The 17902-nt window shown below is 57.8% G+C and overlaps 3 protein-coding genes across 6 annotated transcripts; 1 reads left to right on the forward strand and 2 right to left on the reverse strand.

The window, feature by feature from the left end:
- The first annotated feature begins 255 nt into the window (after nucleotides 1-255).
- Nucleotides 256-17778, forward strand: CDA (cytidine deaminase). Of its 4 annotated transcripts, none has more exons than XM_087702499.1 (6): nucleotides 256-354; nucleotides 14046-14181; nucleotides 15567-15738; nucleotides 16108-16219; nucleotides 16491-16548; nucleotides 17585-17778. In XM_087702499.1, the coding sequence occupies exons 3-6, from the start codon at nucleotides 15582-15584 to the stop codon at nucleotides 17693-17695; spliced, it is 438 nt and encodes a 145-aa protein (XP_087558625.1). In that variant the 5' UTR covers nucleotides 256-354; nucleotides 14046-14181; nucleotides 15567-15581; the 3' UTR covers nucleotides 17696-17778. The 4 variants fall into 4 exon arrangements, with proteins under 4 accessions (XP_087558625.1, XP_013910545.2, XP_013910543.2 ...); XM_014055070.2 differs by lacking the exon at nucleotides 256-354 and adding an exon at nucleotides 13439-13540; XM_014055068.2 differs by lacking the exon at nucleotides 256-354 and adding an exon at nucleotides 13565-13920.
- On the reverse strand, nucleotides 1581-3236 carry FAM43B (family with sequence similarity 43 member B). Its single transcript, XM_014064613.2, has one exon. The coding sequence runs from the start codon at nucleotides 3110-3112 to the stop codon at nucleotides 2015-2017; it is 1098 nt and encodes a 365-aa protein (XP_013920088.2). The 5' UTR covers nucleotides 3113-3236; the 3' UTR covers nucleotides 1581-2014.
- Nucleotides 7012-10014, reverse strand: LOC106540071 (trypsin-3-like). The gene is made up of 5 exons (XM_014055064.2): nucleotides 9953-10014; nucleotides 8208-8367; nucleotides 7841-7982; nucleotides 7322-7588; nucleotides 7012-7163 (listed from the first exon to the last, which is right to left on the reverse strand). The coding sequence occupies exons 2-5, from the start codon at nucleotides 8357-8359 to the stop codon at nucleotides 7014-7016; spliced, it is 711 nt and encodes a 236-aa protein (XP_013910539.2). The 5' UTR covers nucleotides 8360-8367; nucleotides 9953-10014; the 3' UTR covers nucleotides 7012-7013.
- Nucleotides 17779-17902: the final 124 nt, after the last annotated feature.

A 17902-nucleotide genomic window follows, 5' to 3' on the forward strand; every position in this document is an offset into this window, starting at 1 on the left:
AATAAGACCCTGTCTTATTTTGGGGGGGAACAGGGTATAATTTGGTGCTATGTAGCAGAGGGGTCTCCGTGGCTGCCTGGGGAATTCTGGGAGTTGAGGTTCACACGTCTTCAAGTGGCCAAGTTTGGAGACCCCTCTGCTATATAACTACCAATATTCTCCCCAAATTAACCAAAGCGACAGTTGACGTCTCAGGATAGCTGATTCTGGTATTTAAATTCTCTTTTGTTGTTGTTGTTATTGTTGTTAAAAATAGGTAACGAGGTTCTGCCTGTCCCTGTCCCCTGGCGTACTGGAAAGAAGAAAAGATGTGGCGTTTTGACCTTCCTCCCAAAAGAACATCGGAAATCAAAGGTACTGAAAACTCTCATTGCTTTATGTGCAAAATTCCTGCTAAAATCCAGGTTCTGGTCGCAGCAGGGAAAGAGCCTCTGGCAGCCTCAGAATTCCTTTCGGTCTTGAAAGAGGCTTGAGGAAGAAGAGCCCAGTTGTGTAACCAGCTGTCGGTCAAATGACAGCACCCCCAGCATTCACCCCAGATCCAGTGCTCCTTAAAATGGGGGGTTCGGGTTGTCTGAGGGTCCAGTCCTGCGTTTACACCCCCCGTCCCTCTCGCCCCATCCTTTCTCAGTGCCTGCAGTTGGGCAGCGCAACTGTGGCAAAACTATCTTGGTGATGCCAAGCCCAGGGGGGCTCCGTGCCAGGCTACAGCAGATCCAGGGAGACCCTTAGCAAGCGAGGCAGCAACCTGCCCTGTGCTTTGGGCAGAAGGGCCTCGGCCAACGTCCTGGACCCCCCTATTGTCTGAAATGGATTCCTGCTTGAGCAGGGGTTGGACTAGAAGACCTCCAAGGTCCCTTCCAACGTTTGTCATTCTGCTACATGTAGGGTGATGGGTGGGGAAGCTGGCAGGAGAGCTTCTGTGCCAGGAGAGAACCAGCTGCCGACTGGCTCGTCCCTTGCCGCCTTTATCCCTCATCAAGTGCCTACGTGGTTTTGAAAGCATGAGGACTAGGAACTTAGTCACACATTCAGTCATCCTCTGTCCCTCGCAGCTTCTTGTCCAAGGATGTGCCTACCCTTTGCTGCCCCAGGGAATGGATCCGTGCCAGGGGGGGAATTGGCAGCACAGGCACAGCCAGACTTCCAGCCATAATTCAATTTACAGGCTGAACACACAGAGGAGCTCTTGGTTCCCCCCTTTTTTTCCTCCACCGAGAGAAGCAAATATTTTGCATCCAGAACCTTTGCCAAGCGAAACGCCCCCCTGTCCTGTTCCAGTCCACCCTCTGTTCTGCCCCATACCTCTGGGAGACCGAGCCATGCCCGTTACTGACCTACAGAAATCAGTGGGGCCTGACCAGATCCATCGATTTGTGTGTGTGGGGGGGCTATTCCTGAATTGGGAACCAATTTTCTTGGTTTGGGGGCAAGAGAGGAAGCCCCCTGCCGTCTCCATTTCACCCTCTTCCCCACCTGCACAATTTTGACCTCCAAACTGGTGAGAACCAAGATAAAGAAATGCAAAATGTGGTTTCCGTACTAACCAACCTCTGCAGATACTCAGAGAGAGTTTATTTAAAGGCATTTCTCCCTCCCTCCCCCCCCCCACATTTTTGTAGTTCAGCAAGTACAAACACCATCCTCTCTCCCTCCTCAAGGCCACCAAATATGCAAAAACTGCCCCCCTCCCCCCAATGTACCAAGAGTCCCATCCTGCTGAGCACCAGCTCACAGAGGCTTCCTTCTTCTTCTGCCACTCTCCAAAATCCACAGAAAAGGACGCAAAGCTTTTGGTTGTTTCTCACCAAGCCAGAAAAAGCTGCGAAAATGTGAGGCCGGACGATGGAACACAGTGGACAAGCATTGGGGGAGGAGGGTTGGGTCTCGATTGTCAAACTCTGGATCTGTTGCCAGGAGGGAACAGCATGGAAGCCCCCCCCCCCCCCAAACTGGTCTCTCCTGCCCAAATCTCCAGGAATTTAAGACTTTAAAAACTATGGCTTGGGCCCTCCTAGCGGGAGAGGCAAGGGGGCTGCCGGCTAGGTGTCCAGGAGGCCGCCTCCCCCACCGGCAGCGCACCCCGCAAGCTGCAGAACTGGAATTCCCGCACCAAAGTCTGAATCTCCGGCCGCTCCAGGCCCCTGGTCACCTTGGCGTCGGGAAGGAGGGGGCCGCAGGGGTGGCCGGCCGGGCTGGCCGGGCCGAGGCTGCTGATGGCACAGAGGACGGTGGTGCGGGTGGCCAGCCAGTCGTGGGTGGCCCGGGTGGGCGTGCAGAAGGCGGGCCGCTCGTTCTTCCTCTTCTCCTTCTCCCCTTCCTCCTCTTCCTCCTCCTCCTGGATGGAGCTGAGCCGGGGGGCGTTGCGGCCTCGCTCCGGGGGCGGCCGGTAGGGGCACTTGGCGTTGAGCAGCCGGCGGAGGGGCGCCAGCGGGACCACCGCCTCCCCCAGCAGCTGCCGCTGGAGCCGCCGCGAGTCGCTCCGCCGCTGCAGCCGCTTGAACTCGTTGAAGGCGGCGGCCGAGGTCTGGAAGAGGAGCCGGGCGGCCGCCTGCGCCTTCTCGGCCCGGGAGAGCAGCACGGCGTGGCAGCGCAGCGCCACCGCCTTGTTCTTCACCTGGTGCCGGTAGACCCAGGCCAGGACGCGCGGGTGGCGCCGGTCGGCCCCGCAGAAGGTGATGCGGTGCAGCAGGTAGGCGTGGCCGGGCCGGCGGCTTTCCTTGGCGGCGCTGGCCGGGCGCAGGTGGAGCCCCTGCGGGCCCAGGCTGAGCTGCATGCGGGCGCCGCGCTGGCCGGCCTGGCTGCGCGCCCAGAGCTTCTCCACCGCCGCCTCGGCGCAGCCCTCGCCCTTGGCCTGCAGGGTGGCCGCGTTGCCCAGGTAGCAGACGCGGAAGGTGGGCTCCTCGGCGTTCAGCTGCGCCGTCCGGCGCCGGCCGCGGAACAGCCCGCCCAGCGCCCCCGCCGCCCACAGCTCCGGCCACCAGCCCAGCAGCGAGGCCAGCAGAGAGGCGCAGCTCAGCCGCGGCGCCCAGCCCTTCCCCGGCCGCTTCCGCTCCTCCGGCCCCACCAGCACCCACTTGCCCCGCCGCCAGGGCAGCAGCGCCGCCGCCATGGCCGACCACCGCCGGCGCCCCGGCCCCGGCTCAGCTGGGCTCGTCCGCCGCCGCGATCGCCCGAGTAGCAGCAGCAGCCGAAGGAGGAGAAGCGGCAGGCACGGAGATGATCCTGCTCCGCCTCCCAGCCCGCCCCGGGCGCGCGCCGGCCCTACGCGGCTCCCCCTCCTTCGCCCCCCCCTCTCCACCCCCGTGTCCGCGCGCACGAGGGGGTCGGGTTGCGCAAAGGGGCCGCCGGGCAGCTCCGGAATGGGAGGGGGGCGATGAAAGAGCCGGCGGCGGGTCGGGGGTCCCCTAAAAGCGTCCGCGGTCGCATCGCCTGGCGGCGTTTTCCATCCATACCGCCCGGAAGACGGAGCGGCCAATCCCTCCCTTTTGATGGAGAGAGGCTGCTGAGGGAGCCCCCCCCCCTTCCCGTTCGGTTCTGATCGTCCTCGGCCTCTAAAGTGGCCCCGCCAGAATTTAATCTGGTGTCCCGTCTCGGCCTTAATCTGGAGATGGAAGCCTCGCTGGCCATTAGCTTCAAATTGCCCAGCCCCGTATCTCCGCTGCTCCTGGTCCTTTCATCTGGGCAGATGGGAAGAGGAACTTTGGACCCCCAGGAAATAGGGGCCTTAGATGCCCACAAGCTTAGCAGCTGTATATGGCAACCCCCCCCCCCCCCACAACCTTTCCTTCTTACTTATTTTGTGGGTAGGTGGGTTACAACTCCCCCCCCCTCCCAAAACCAGCTAATTCTTCCAGGTGGATTTTAAAGCTGAAAATAGTGGTGGGCTGGTCCCCCCCCCTTCAATTCTTTGTGAATTCAGTTAGAAAGGGGAAGATGGCATGAACTCCTTGGGGGGTGTCCAATGAAGATTTTCACTAAAAAAGGAAGAGAGGGAGGGAAAGAAGGAAGGGAGGAAAGAGAAAGAAAGAAGGGAGGGAGGAAAGAAAGAAGGAGAAAGAATAAAGGAAAGAAAGACAAGGAAGGAAAGAGAAAGAAGGAAGGGAAGGAAGGAAGGAAAAAAGAAAGAAAAAGAAGGAAGGAAAGAAAGGAAGAAAGAAAGAAGCAAGGAAAAACAAATTTGATAATTTCTCAAAAGTGAGAAAATGAAAGAGGCTGAATCTGACAGATTTGATATGTCTGTATGGATGGTTGCCATGACGTTGCTTCCTCCTCCTCCTCCTCCTCCTCAGGAGGAAGGAGCTGGTGGCTTGTGTGGATCCTGGAAGCGGAAAAGGAGAGATCCAGGGAGGGGTGCATCTGCTCCCAGCTCCCCTCGGGAGGATGAATGGATCTGTTTATCAGATTGGAGGATCTGAACGCACCCAAAGCCTCTGGGGGTGGGGGGAGCTGTGGGGGGGGGGGGAGTACAGACAGTGAGCAGCTCAGCAGAGGGGACCCCGACCACAAGCTCCCTTTGGGAGCCAAGGGCGGTCTGCCCCCATAACCAGGATAACCAGGGGAGCATGGGGGGGGGGGGTTGCCCCAGAGGAAGACTCATTCCAGCCTTCCAGAGGAAATGTTTCCCATCTGAATCGTGCCTCGTCTTTCCAAATTTCAGGTTCAGATTTTTCCCCCCTTTTTGGTAAATTGGGGCATAAGGGATTCTGGCGCCTGTCCATCCTTTGGAAGCCCTCAAATGTGGTTCCTTTGAAGAGATCGATGCAAAGAGCATGCGGTGGGCATAACATGGAGACATAAAGCAGAGGCTCTTTGTAATCCAGACCCATCTCTGGGGGGAGGGTGGATCTTCTGGGGTTCTCAGGCGTGTGGAAATTGGGGGGCTTCAGGAACGGGGGAGGGAGGGAGGGGGTATTTAAGTTGTCAGTTCCCTGCAAGGGGGTGGGGCTATCGGGGGGGTCGCCTGCCTGGCCAGGCTCCTTAAGGGGGCAGTGGGTGGGTGGGTGGGTGGCAGGGAGGGAGGGAGGTGCTGAAGGAACAGCTCCCCACAGGAGCTGTCCAGGCTGCTGGTGCTCCAGTTCTGCTCCCTTTGGGCCGGAGCACGGATGGCCTTTGAGGCTTCCAGGGTTCCCTTTTTGAGTAAAGAAAGAATTATATGTTGGGGGGGGGGAGGGGGGGTCAGGATTTTAGAGATGCTTCATGGCCCAAAAAAGGCTGGGAGCTCCTGGGCTAGAGCCAGCTTCTTCCAGGCCCTCCTTAGGGCGTCCCAGATGTTTGGGGCGCGCAGCTCCTTATTTCTGATCCTCAGAGGGTCCCCTAAGGGCTGCACCCCACCCACGAGGAGGAGAACAGGGAGCAGCCAAAGCCTGGAACTATGATTGGGGGAGGCCGCTGCTTAATGAAATGAGGCCGACTCGTCTTATGCTAAGCCCAGAGGAGGCTGCAGGGAAACCTCAGCATAGAGATTGGGCAGGTTTTCATCTGAAACGGTAAATGGGGTTTCCTGCCTGAAGCGGAGGGGGGGGGGAGGGGGAGTTGGACTAGAAGACCTCCAGGGTCCCTTTTTAGCCCTGTCATTCTGTTATGTGGAGGCTGGTGATGGAAGGAGTGGGAGTTCAGCTTGGATTCTCTGCCTTTATCTTCAGCTTAAGTAACATTGCTAACAGGAAGGCAATTTGGCTATGAGAGAAGGGGGGACCTCAGATTTTGGGGTGATGTTTGGGTGGCTGGGTTAGGTCACCTGTGGGGCTAACCATCTGCCAGGCTCTCTCACTTCCGGAAATGTGTGTGAGTCCAGCCAGTTGTGGTTCACTTAGAAAGCCATTGCTCAACAAATGATGTCTCGGTGTGACGTTTTGATCAGCCCTCCCTTGTGTACATGCGCACATCCACACACACACACACACACACACACACGCAGTCCCCAGCCCTTGCGTGGCAGGAGGATTTGGGCCTCCTGTGCCCCCAGATGAGCTGGGCTCCGTCTCTTAGCAACCTGGCTCTCCAGGCTGCCATCAATGAGTGGGTTTTCGTAATGCCTGCATCACCGTCACATGTGGATTGTGTTGAAAGGAAAGGCAGCCAGGCCGTCCTCCTCCCTTGGGGGCCGCGGAGCCTGAGACTCCCACCCTCCCGCTCTCTGCAGGAGGAGCCGGTTGCAAAAATAAAGAACAGCTCCTGGTCTGCGTCATTGCTGGCACCCCGAATAAAAAATTAATGCAGGAAAACGGAGGGAGGGAAAGGGGGGGAGGGAGGTCAGGAGGGAAGAAGGAATATGGAGGAGGGAGGGAAGGAAGGAAGGAAGGAAGGAAGGAAGGAAGGAAGAGTGGAGGAAAGGGAAGGGAAACAGAAACACCTCTGGAGCTCAGAATACAGATTCAGAGCAGGGTGTGTGTGTGTGTGTGTCTGTGTGTGTGTGTGAAGCCTTTTCGTTCCAGCTTGACAAATGCCATCCCTGTTAGGTGTTCAGCTTCAAAAAAGCTGAGAGAAGCTTCCAGTAACATCAGGATTTATCCATGTGGCACCTCCCCTCTCTTTCTGTCTCTCTCTCTCTCTCTCTTTGGCAGATGTGTTTTATTTTGGGGTCTGTACAGCTTCCGGTTGTGCTGAATACATACAACCTACAACAGTTTTCTTAAAGTTGTTGCCCGTCATTGCAGAACTGCGACTGAGAGGAGGCCGGGGGTCCGGGGGGGGGGGGGCTCAGCCCCAGGTCTTCTCTGGGCTTCTTCAGAAGAGAACACGGAGAGGGCGGGGGAGGGGATGATGGGCACTTGGCAGCGGAGGGCAAACGGGATCTCTGGCAGGGAGCTTCCAGCCCCCCCGTGGGACAGTTTCCCCTTGAGAGTCACGGGACTGGAGCCCGAGAGATCCAAGGCAGAAGGAGAACCCGGCCCTTTCTGCCCCCCCCCCCCCCCGCATAGGGAAAAACCCTCAACCACTGCCAGGCTCTCCAGCCCTCCCCCCCCCAAAGGAGCGTGAGAGCGGCATCCCCCCTCCCCCGAAGGCAGCCCTTATTTCTGGAGAATGGTCTTGTAGATCCACTTCTGGAAGTTGGCCACGGCTGTGTAGACCCCAGGGTAGCCCGGGCTGGCGCAACTGTGGCCCCAGGAAACGATGCCGAACACACGCCCGTCACACACCAGGGGACCCCCGGAGTCACCCTGGGGGGGAGGAGGGGAGAGAGGAGTCAGGAGATTCACCAACAACCCCCAGACTCTCCAAGGAATCCTCCAACCCCCCCCCTGAAAAAAGGGACAGTCCGGCCACTTTCTGGAACCAGGTTGGGGGCCCCCCCGCCCCCCCCCAAGATCTCCTGTACCTGGCAGGCGTCTTTCCCTCCCTGCCCAAATCCGGCACAGATCATGTTCTTGGTGATGTAGCCGGCGTACGAGGCGGAGCTGTTGCACTTGCAGGGGGAGACGAGGGGCAGCCGGACGCTGCGCAGGGTGTCCGATGCCCTGCCCCCGACAGGCGTGGTGTAGCCCCAGCCGGAGACCTGGCAGAAGCGGCCGGCCCGAACCTTTGCCCCTTGGCGAGGGACCGGCACGATGGAGACGAAGGGGCTGTAGGCCACCGGCCGGCTCAGCTGGTGGGGGAGAGCAGAGACCCTGAGTGGGGGGGGTCAGGGGGCAAGGAAGCGCCCCCACTTGTTCCCCCAAGGGGCCGTGCCAGCTTTGGGGGCACTGCAGGGTCTGCCAGGCTGAACCCCCATGAAACGCCCCCCTCCTCCCCCCCGAGAATTCCCCACTGGAGCATCGGCTCCCTCTCTCCCTCCCTCCCCCCAAATGGCTCTCCTCCCCCTGAGAGCCGAGCCCCCCAACCAAGGGGTTGGGCCCACCTTAATCAGCATGATGTCCGCATTCTTCGAAGAGGGGCTGTATTCCGGATGGACCACCAGGCGGGCCGGACGGAAGACCTGCTCGGTACCCTCCACAGTGGACAATGAATATTCCCCGGCCACAATCAGCATCTGGTTCCCTCTGCAAGAAAGGCGGGTGGTCTGGGGCAGGGGGCCAGAGGAGGGCAGGGGCCGAGGGGAAGGGAGGAGGGGGCCAATAGCCACGCCAACCAGGGGCTTCTTTAAGACTTCATAGCCAGCCAGACTCACTTAACAACTGTCTCACTGAGCAAGTGAAATGCTGGGCTGAATTGTGGTCGTAAGTCAAGGACCACCTGCACAAGGGCCGGGGGGGCCTCCTCCTTACCCACTCTTGCAGTGGGCAGCGGTCAAGACCCAGCGGCGGCTGACCAGCGCCCTCCCGCAGAAATGGAAGCCGCTCTTCCTCTTCAGAGACACCAAGTACTTGGAGGAGTGGGGGGCCATAACGTAGCCCCCGATGATGCGGGGAGAGTCCATCTCTCGGTCTGCGGGGAAGGGGAGACGGTCAGCAGTCCAGAACCGACCATCTCTACGGGGACGCTGCTGGCCCCATCATTCCCAGCCCCAGAGTAGTTGACAAGCCCTCCCTAGTCCCTACGGCCCCCTCCCCAGTTAATGCCATTCCTGCAATGCGGATTATTCCCCTGATCCGGCCCATTTCTGGCGCTCTGGGGCTCCATTCGGCAGATTTGAATCTTGCGCACCAATTCACCATCTTCCATTAACAGAAATGCAATAAAAATTATTTTCTATCTACTCTGGAAGGAAGTTCAGCTGGTGAGGTTTTGTTTTACAGGGAACGTCTACCCGTTTTTATGTGCCGGGCAGTTTATTGTGGAAATCTTCCTGCTGAGATGTATGCAACCGTCTCCTTTTCAGGTTGAAACGGGGAATGCGCTTTTACTTTTGGGCTGTTTTAAGGCACTGGTCACTTCTGCTGCTCTCTGGCCCTTTCCAAAAGGATGCTGTGGTGTGGTTGACCCCAATGGCAAACCCCCACATTGGCTGCGTCTGTACAAACCAGCTGGTGGCTGCATTAAATCCATGGGATTCACACAGAAGGTGTATTAAATTAAATCTTTTCTTCTCCTAAAGCCTTTCTTTATTTCTCTCTCTCTCCCTCCTTCCTTCCTTCCCCTTCCTCCCTTTTCTTCCTTCCTTCTTTTCTCTTTCTCTCCTCCCTTCCTTCTCTTGCCCAACACACACACAGACACAGACACACACACACACAGAGAGCAAGCTTTTTTTGGGGGCTACTCCTGATATTTCTTGCCCAGGAGATACACGCGCATCCATTTATGCATCCAGAGCTGCTCTCCCCCAATGTTTCTAGCCCTTCTGACAGCTTTGCAACCTGGAGCTGCCTGGGCCCTTTAATTACCAGCACTTCCTGAGCTTCATGACAGTCTCCTCACAAACAATTAAGCAATTGTCTGCAGTGTTGCAGTCGTGCTCCCCAGCAGGATGTTGCTTTTATTATTAGTTTCCTCTTGATCTTTCCTAGGAGGGGGGGGGAAGGGAGGCTCCATTCTCAAGCTTCTTTCCTGGGTCAGGTGGTGAGTGGGAGGCCCAGAAATTAACTAAAAGCCCCCCCCCGGAGGGCTATTTGTCATTAAACAATTCATCATTTATCTGTACGACATTAATGATCCCATTTTTATTAAAGCTGGGATTGAAGTAGGAACGCATTTCTGAGCGAGTTGCCATCTACGGAAGGATTTCGGGTAACAAATGAAGAAGGGAAGATTTTTCTTCTTCTTTTTCTCTTCCACCCACCCAAGATTTACACGCCCCCCCCCCCCAACTTCAAACAACTCAGCAGAGAGCCAGCATTAAATCTAATGTGGGCTTCCCCATTGATTCCACTTGGCGGGAGTCCTGTCTGATGGGGGCCCAAGGGAAAACTGAAGGGAAATGGCCTTTTCCTTAATTTAGGTGGGGCAGGCGGCTTCCTTTTTCTTCGACAACGTTTGTGGTCAAAATGAGGAAATGTTCCCCCTTTTTTGTAATTCACCATACAGACCAGTCCACTCCGTTGGCTGGAGTCTCCAGATGCCACTGGATTCATACCTGGCCATTCCTGTCCGCCTCCATCACTGCAGAAGGGGTCCCGTGTGGGGGTCCCGCACTGAATCCTGTTTGGGCTGCCCCGGTTTCTGACCCACTCCATGGAGCTGCTGTAGGAAAAGGTACAGCTGAAGCCCCTGGCGCTTAGCTGACTTTTCATAGGTTGACCTAACGGATGGAATTCACCCTTTCCCTTGGTCCCTTCCACCTGGCACCGTCTCTCCGGAGCTCCCAAAAGGAAATCCAGAATGAAGATTTGCAGATTTTTAAATTCTTTGTATCTCCCCATGGGAAGGAAGGAAGGAAGGAAGGAAGGAAGGAAGGAAGGAAGGAGGCATATTCTTAACACGTGACTTTCTGTTTTTCGGAATGTACGCCTGATACGATATAAACAGTCCTTTAAAAAGGTTTTTAAATACAGAGAGATAATAACCTCAGTAAAGACCACATTTAACCGCCTGGAATTACCCATTAAACTTCTGTTTATCTTGATGTAGGAATATGGGGAAGATGGATCACAACCAACTTTTCCCCCCTGGCTGTAGTTAACGGGTGAATTTCCAATTGTTTAAAGAGAGAAAAAAAGGACAGGTTAGAGGAGAGAAAGACTTGGACTAATCACCCAGTGATTACACCTCATTTATAAAATAACCCTAATTAGCTATACAAAAAGGGGGGGGCGGAATTCCTAAGCCCCAAAGGAAAAGCCCTTTCCTTTTGCCGGACCAAAACAAGCCCCCCAAAAGGCCAAGGGGCTTCCTGGTGGGTGCCCTAGGAGGGTCTTGTGAAGGGGGAACAAGGGTGTAAGCCCCTCTGGGAGGAAGGACTCACCGCTCAAGGAGGAGAAGAGCAGCGAAAGCAGAAGCCCTGGACGCATCCCACCTTCCTTCTGGAAGCATCTGCTGAAGGAGAGAGGGATGCCCAGACCGTCCCTCTCTTCTCCCTCCCGGCTCTTCTTTCCGTTGCCATAACGACCCCCATCCCAGGAGCCCCGTCAATGGTCCACTGTCCTCGAGGTCCTTCAGGGCACCAGCACCTGCCTGGCATCTTCCCCCTGGCCCTCTCAGCTTCCTTCCTGGGCTGTGCCCTCCACGCGGGGCCAAGCTCAGGTTTCTCGGCAGGCTCGATGGCGTCCCGGAGGCCCGGCATCCCTGCTTGGCATGGCGAAGGGAGCATCTGCCGGCAGGCAGCAGAGCCAATGGTGCACAGCCTGAAAAGGGATGGCCCCCTTGTCAAGACCAGACCTGCTCCGAGTTCGGAGAAAGCCTCCAAACGGTCCTTTTTGCCCTGGAGATGAGAAGAAAGGCGTGTCACGGTGGGACTTTCTGGACCACCCCCACCAAGGTGGTTCTCTGGCGGAGCCAACGGGCACGCATAACTCATCGGACTATTGATTGACACCTGCCATCTTAAATTGACGACTGGCGTCCTTCTTTTCTGGTAAGAGCTGGGCTTTTCAGCAGGAGCGGAAGGCAGCCTTCGCATCCTTCCCTCGGCTCTTTTTTCCATCCTACAACAAGGACCCTGCGAGGGAGGCCGGGGCTACTCAGGGCCTTTCCCCACACCGCCCCTCTGGCAACTGGGGGGAGGGGTTTGAAGCGGTCTGGGCCAACCGGAGGTCCCCGGGTTTAACCCCCACTTTAAAAGGATCACTTGGAAGCCACCCTTCAGCTCTCATGACTGGCAGCAGCTTTGGAGTCCTCCCAGCAGGGGGGTTGGGCTAGAAGACCTCCAGGGTCCCTTCGAAAGACTCTCTTCCTCTGCTCTGTGGAAAGCTGGAGGCAGGGAAGGACCCAGGGAAGCCCAGAATGAGGTGGATGGGCATGGGAGCCATTTGAAAGCAGCCCCCTCCCCAAAGGACCAGCGTCCCGCGTGGTGTTTCGGAAGTCTTTGGCCAGAGAGAGAGGAAAGGCCTGAACACCCCCTCCCCCCCCCACAGCAGCCGAGGTTCCTCTTTTGGTTTGATTTTGAAAGAGGCTCAGCGCCTGGAGTAAAATATTGGCTCAGACAATAAATCTTGGCTAAAGAAACACGCTCTGGGCTTGACCTCTCTTGGTTTAGGCCAAGGATCCCCAGAGCAGAAGGAAGGAAAGGAAAGGAAAGGAAAGGAAAGGAAAGGAAAGGAGGAAGGAAGGAAGGAAGGAAGGAAGGAAGGAAGGAAGGAAGGAAGGAAGGAAGGAAGGAAAGGAAGGAAGGAAGGAAGGAAAGGAAAGGAAAGGAAAGGAAAGGAAAGGAAGGAAGGAAGGAAAGAAGGAAAGGAAGGAAAGGAAGGAAGGAAAGCAAGGCAGGAGGAAGGGAAGGAAAGGAAAGGAAGGGAGGGAGGGGAGGGGAGCCCTCTGAAGGGGCCCTTGGGGTTTGGGGGCGAGGTAAGGAAGAAGAGGGATCCGTTTCTGGCTTGCCTTCTTTTGCAGAGGACAACAATTGGATCACAGCTGATCCCACTGGCCTTTCATGGGGGCAGAAAGCCAACTCCTCTCCTTCCAATCTCCTTTTTCTCTGAGTTGCTTTCATCTGCCCCCCCCCCATTGCCTCAGACCCCTCCGGCGCCCTCTGGTGGCCCCTGGGCGTCCCGGAGTTCCTCTGTCACCTGTCACTCCCAGGACGGGCAAAACCAAGTCCCTGCTTGCTGACCGCAACATTTAAAACCAAGCCAGAAGTGCCGGCTGTCTTCAGCAGCAGGTTGGAGCCGGTTTATCATGTGTTGATCAACAGAAACAGCCTTTTCCTCCTCCCCTCCTCTGACCCTCCTTAATTTGGGCCCCCCTGAATCCCTCAGCCAGGGACCCCCCCAAAGCACCCAACAGGAGCCCCCGTGGGGTGGGTGAGAGGAGGGGAGAAGGGCCGCCTTCCATGGAGACCCACTCGATGCCTCTGCCCTGCTTCCCCCCTCCTCAGCCAGCGTTTGATGCCCCCCCCACGACCCAGAAGAGCCCTGGGGGCCTCAAGACCAGTCAGGGAGAGACGACCTCCTCCAGGGTGGCTTCCAATCCCCTCAGCGGCTGCCCACCTGCCTTGCTCTTCTGTCCAGGGAGTTTCACAGGGAGGGCGCATTCTGCCTCTCCATACCCCCCCCCATCTGTGTGTGTGTGTGTGTACCTGGAGCCTCTCTCCCGCGCAGGTAGCGCTTGACTGAAGGCCCCCCCCTCCCCTCCCCCATCAGAATTCCTCCTGCTGAGGCAGGAGGCGCCTGGGAGGGCCCCCCCCCCTCATTGTGCAGCCTTTTCCCTCCGTGGTTGTTAGGGGAACCTCTGGAGTCCTTAAGTGGACCTGGCTTCCCGCATGAACGTGGCTTGTCACAAGGCCACAAGTGGCCACCACTCCCAAGCGCCTCCGAGGTTGGCAGCCCCTCCTCCTCCTGTTGCCCGGGGCATTTGTTGGCATGAAGCAAGGCGGGAGGGGAAGGAAGTCCCAGCCTCCTTGCTCAGAGGGGACGGCAGGCAGGCGGAGGGTGGACAGGGGGGGACGGGACCGCAGCCTCCTCTCAGAAAGGAGCAGCATCGGAGGCCACGGGGCACGGAAGAAGCTCTCGGCCCTGCAGCCAAGGAGAAGCCCCCCTCTCCCCCTCCCCTGGATCTCAGCCTGGGAAAGCAGGTGTGTGTTGTGGGGGTTGGGGGGTGGATAAAGGCTCCCCAAGGCCTTCAGAGCAGGAGGAGGGTTGAGGAAGGGTCTGGGTTTCAATCCTCGGGGATTCAAATGAGGGTATTTCTTGCCCTGCTGGGCACGATGGGCTTGGGAATCCAGGCCTTTGGAAGCGCCACTCGCTTCGTTACTCCCGCCTGAAATCGGGGGAAGGAAAGGGGCTGAGATTCTCAGGTGTGACAGAATTGGGATATCTCACCGTCCTAGTCCTCAGTAAGGTCTGTGCCTGGGCCATTGGCCGCTGCCGGCTGGGAGAAGAGAACCATAGCAGACGGCAGAAGCTGTTGGTGGATGAAAGCAAAGTCGGAGAAGGGGAGCAGGGGAAGATAGAGGTCAGCATGGCCAAATGAAATTTTCCTTCGTTTTTGGCCAAGCATCTTCCGTGCAGGCCTTTCCGCCCCCCCCCGTCTCCCTTTCACTTTATGGGACGTTTTACAGGGACATTTTTTCCTTGTAGGGAAGGAGAGAGTCGTGTCAGGAGCAGTTAAACAGTCACTCGTTCCAGTTCTGGAATCTCTTGAACATTAACTAGGAAAGAGGGGACGGGATCGCCCTTCAGCCTGACTCGGCCTGAGCCCGCGGGAAAGAGAGAGGTGAGCCGAATGGGGCCCCTCCGATGGCCCTCAGCCAGGCCAGCTGGGACTCTGGACTCCACCGCCCTGGGCTCCTTCTAGCCGGAGTCCCCTCAGCAACCCTGTCCTGCATAAACCCAGGAGAAATCTGGGGGGGGGAGGGAGGGGTGTTTGGTTTTCCAATGGTGGCCTTCCAATTCCTGCAGGTCCAGCAAAGAGCAAATTCGGCATATCTAATGTAGAGAAATGCATTCCTATCCAGGGGTGACAGAGAGCCAGGAAGAAGCCCTGAGGGAGAGAGAGGAGAATGGGGGGGGGGGTGTCTCCCCGTGTGGGGAGGGTTACCTGGAACGTTGCATTGGTGACTCTGCTCCTGACACGACTCTCTTCTTCCCTACAAGGAAAAAATGTCCCTGTAATAGGCTAACAGGCTAATCCCACCTTTCTTCAAAGGCTAATGAGGAAGCCTGGGGATGGCTGGGTGGCCACGCTGCTTTTACATGCATTAACCGAGGGAAGAGGAAACGGCCCTGGGAATCTTGCCGGCTCTTACAGCCTCCACCAGAATCTCCGAAGCAGAGCCGGGTTGGCCCTGCCCAGCCGGCCCTTCCCAGCAAGGAGGATGCGGTGCCCTTCCTCTCCTCCCCGGAAGTCTCGCCTGGGCAGAGAGATCAGGGCACCTGGGGCGGTGCAGCATCTCTCTCTCTCTCCCTGCGCACTGCGGCCACGGCCCTCACCGGCTCCTCTTGGCCGGAGCTGCTTGGAAGCGGCAAAGACTGGTCCTTCCCCTCCCTCCCCTCCCTTTCCACGCCCCACTGCTTCGCTTCCCCCACCGGCCCCTTGCAGGGAATCCCTGGAGAGATTTGCCAGCTCAGCCCTCCCACCAGCTCTCCTTGGCATCCGGAGAAGGATGGCAGCTCTGGCACGGCTGCTGCTGGTCTTTCGCTACGGCTGAGTTGGCAAAGCCTGGCGGCTACCTGAGCCCCAGAAGCAGGGAGAGAAATCCCACCCTGCTTTTGTCGTCCTCCAGCAGCCAGAATTGAGGCTGGGGGCTGAGGAGGGCCGGGAGGCTGGCAGCAGGGGTGGGGAGTGGTGAGAAGGCGGCCAGGGACGATGCCCACCCACCGCCTTGGCGAGGCGAACGAGGGGTGACTTTCCTTCCAGTGAAGGGGGGGGGCGCAGAGAGCGGGCGACCCTCCCTCCAGAAAGGTTCCCAACCAAAGCTTGAAACCTTTGGGGGGGGCACCGAAGGGCTCCTGTGCCGAAGCTCCCCGCTGACACGCCAAGGGGGGCCCCTTTCCACAGGAGGCCCCGTCACCTCCGATGCTGCTGGGGCCCCGACGCTGGGAGAGGGAAATCTCACGGCCCCCTGTCTCCTTCCCTTCCCCCGGTGCCATCGAGGGTAGGGGGAGCTCCAGGCCATGGCGCACGAGCAGCGGGGCAGCCCCGGCCTCCATCCGGAGGGGCTTCAGCGCCTTTTGGCCGCCTGCCAAGAAGCCAAGCGGTTCGCCTACTGCCCCTACAGCAAGTACCCCGTGGGAGCAGCCCTCCTGACCGCCGAGGGGAAGATCTTCACAGGTGAGGAGGCCGAGAGCCCCGTGGGCCGCCTTGTGGGGGTGGCAAGCAAAACAGGGGCAGCCCCCCCTCCCCCCCCGCAAAGCCTAGGGTTCACCCTGAGGGCAGAGGCTGGGTGAGTCAGCTGCACCCGCCCTGCTCTTCATGCCCAAGGTGCCACGGTGGCATCAGGGAAAGCTGCAGCAGGAGCTCTGGCTGGCGAGGGATGCTTGGCTGCGTCTGGAGGGCTCCGGGCCAAGCGTTGCTCTCCCTGGGGGGATCCTGGATTCCCCAGCCAGCATGGCTGCTGCCTGAGCCCAGGAGGACCCGGCTGAGCGACCGTTTCCGCGGCCTGTTCTAAAACGCCCTCGATGGTGCTTTTGCCCCTCCCAGGTTGCAACGTTGAGAACGCCTCTTTCCCGCTGGGCGTCTGTGCCGAGCGGACGGCCATCCAGAAGGCCGTGTCCGAAGGCCACACCAAATTCCGAGCCATGGCCATCAGTTGGTAGGTGGGCCGCGTCCTCCTCCTCCTCCTTTTCCCGCTGAGCAGGGTGGAGTCCCATCTCTTGGAGGGGGTGGGGGGGGGCCTCAGAGGGTCCTGCAAACCCCAGTCATTCGGTTTGCTGCAGATTCGGTTCGTTTTCCAAGCCAAAACCTGGGTTAGTTGAGCGAAGAGGGTAAAGGTGCCAAGGCAAGCCTGACCTTAACCCAGTTTGGGATGTCTTCCCTTCCAAGAGTCAGCCAGATAATTTTATATTCCCTCCTTCTTTTAACAGCAACAGCCGAGAGTCCTACGCCCTTCCGTGTGGAGCCTGCAGGCAGGTCCTCCGAGAGGTAAAAACGCTTTAGCCCGCCTTCCTCCTAAGAAGACAAAGAAACTGCTTTTTTAAAAAACTGTTTTCCTTTCATCCAGAAGTGCTTTTTTTATGTCCCTGTTAAGTCCCCCCCCCCCCTCTTGTGTCCTGTTCATCCCATCTGGCACCTCCCCTCGCAACCGTTGGCTTAGCTCGGCCTTTCCAGATGGGATCTGCTTGGCTTCTGCAGCCACTGAGAAATGCTGATCTTTGCTTAAACTGAGCAGGTTTTGGGGGTTTTTATTTGCAAAGGGTAAAATTCTTCAAAGGTTTGTTAGGTTTACCTCTTTCAAACTATGGCCAAAAGGCTGCTGGCAAGTGCCCCCCCCCCCCCGGGGGTCACGGAGTTTGCATTTTATTTCCAAATTTTTCTACCCTTCCCTCTTGAGCAACAGACGACCCGTTTCTGAGCCAGCAGGCGCCCAGAGGGGGGGGGGGGCGGGAATTCTCCTAAACGCGTCCCTCTGTCATCATCTCCCCCGTGTGTAACGTTGTGGTTGTGGGGTTTTGTGCAGAGGAGCCAGTGTTGCCAATGTGGGGAGGGAGGGGAGGGGGCCCCTTGGGGAAGCCCCTGCTCTTTCACCACTGGGACTTCCTCTCTAGGATTTGGGCTTGGGAAAGGCCACGAAAGCCCTTCGCAACCGAGCACAAACCTCAGGCGGTCCTCGAGTTACAGGCGTTTGTTTAGTGAACGTTCAAAGTCACAGCAGCAGCAGCAGCGGAAGAAGCGAGTTTTTCACGCTTACGCCATCATTGCCGCATCCCCCCTGGCCCCGGGGATCCTATTTATGACGGCTGGAGCATCCGGGGGATCCCTTTGTGGCAAGCGCTGGATGCCGGCGGGGAAGGCAGCTGCGCCACTCACTTAACGACTGTGGCAAGGAAGATCATAAAATGGGGCAAAACTCACTTAAAAGCTGTCCTGCTTAGCAATGGAAATTTTAACCTCAGTCGTGGTCGTAAGTCGAGGACTTACGTCTTGAGATTCAGGAGCCCTGTGGATCTCGTTTTCCCAGTTCGGCCAAGAGTGGGCGATCTACTTGACCCGGATGGACGGCACCTACATCCAGAAGACGCTGGAGGAGCTGCTGCCTTTGTCTTTCGGGCCGGAGCACCTGAGCTGCTAGGCGGGAAGGAGGACAGCATCGGCTTCTCCCCACCTCCAAGGGCCTCCGAGACCCCCTGAACGCCTGGTGGGGCCCCCCAAGCCTCCGGAGCCCACGGAGGCCTAAACCCCCCCTCAAAAGGGAGGTAGCTGCACCCTTTGGAGGCTGGCATTCCCAGCAGCTGCTCCCTGAGCAACCGGGATTGTTAGCGTCAGTTCGAAGGTCTCC

The sequence above is a fragment of the Thamnophis sirtalis genome, unplaced genomic scaffold, assembly GCF_051295495.1.
Source record: "Thamnophis sirtalis isolate CommonGarterSnake01/CBP01778 unplaced genomic scaffold, rThaSir2_p1.2 scaffold_15, whole genome shotgun sequence".
Classification (NCBI taxonomy): Eukaryota; Metazoa; Chordata; class Lepidosauria; order Squamata; family Natricidae; genus Thamnophis; species Thamnophis sirtalis.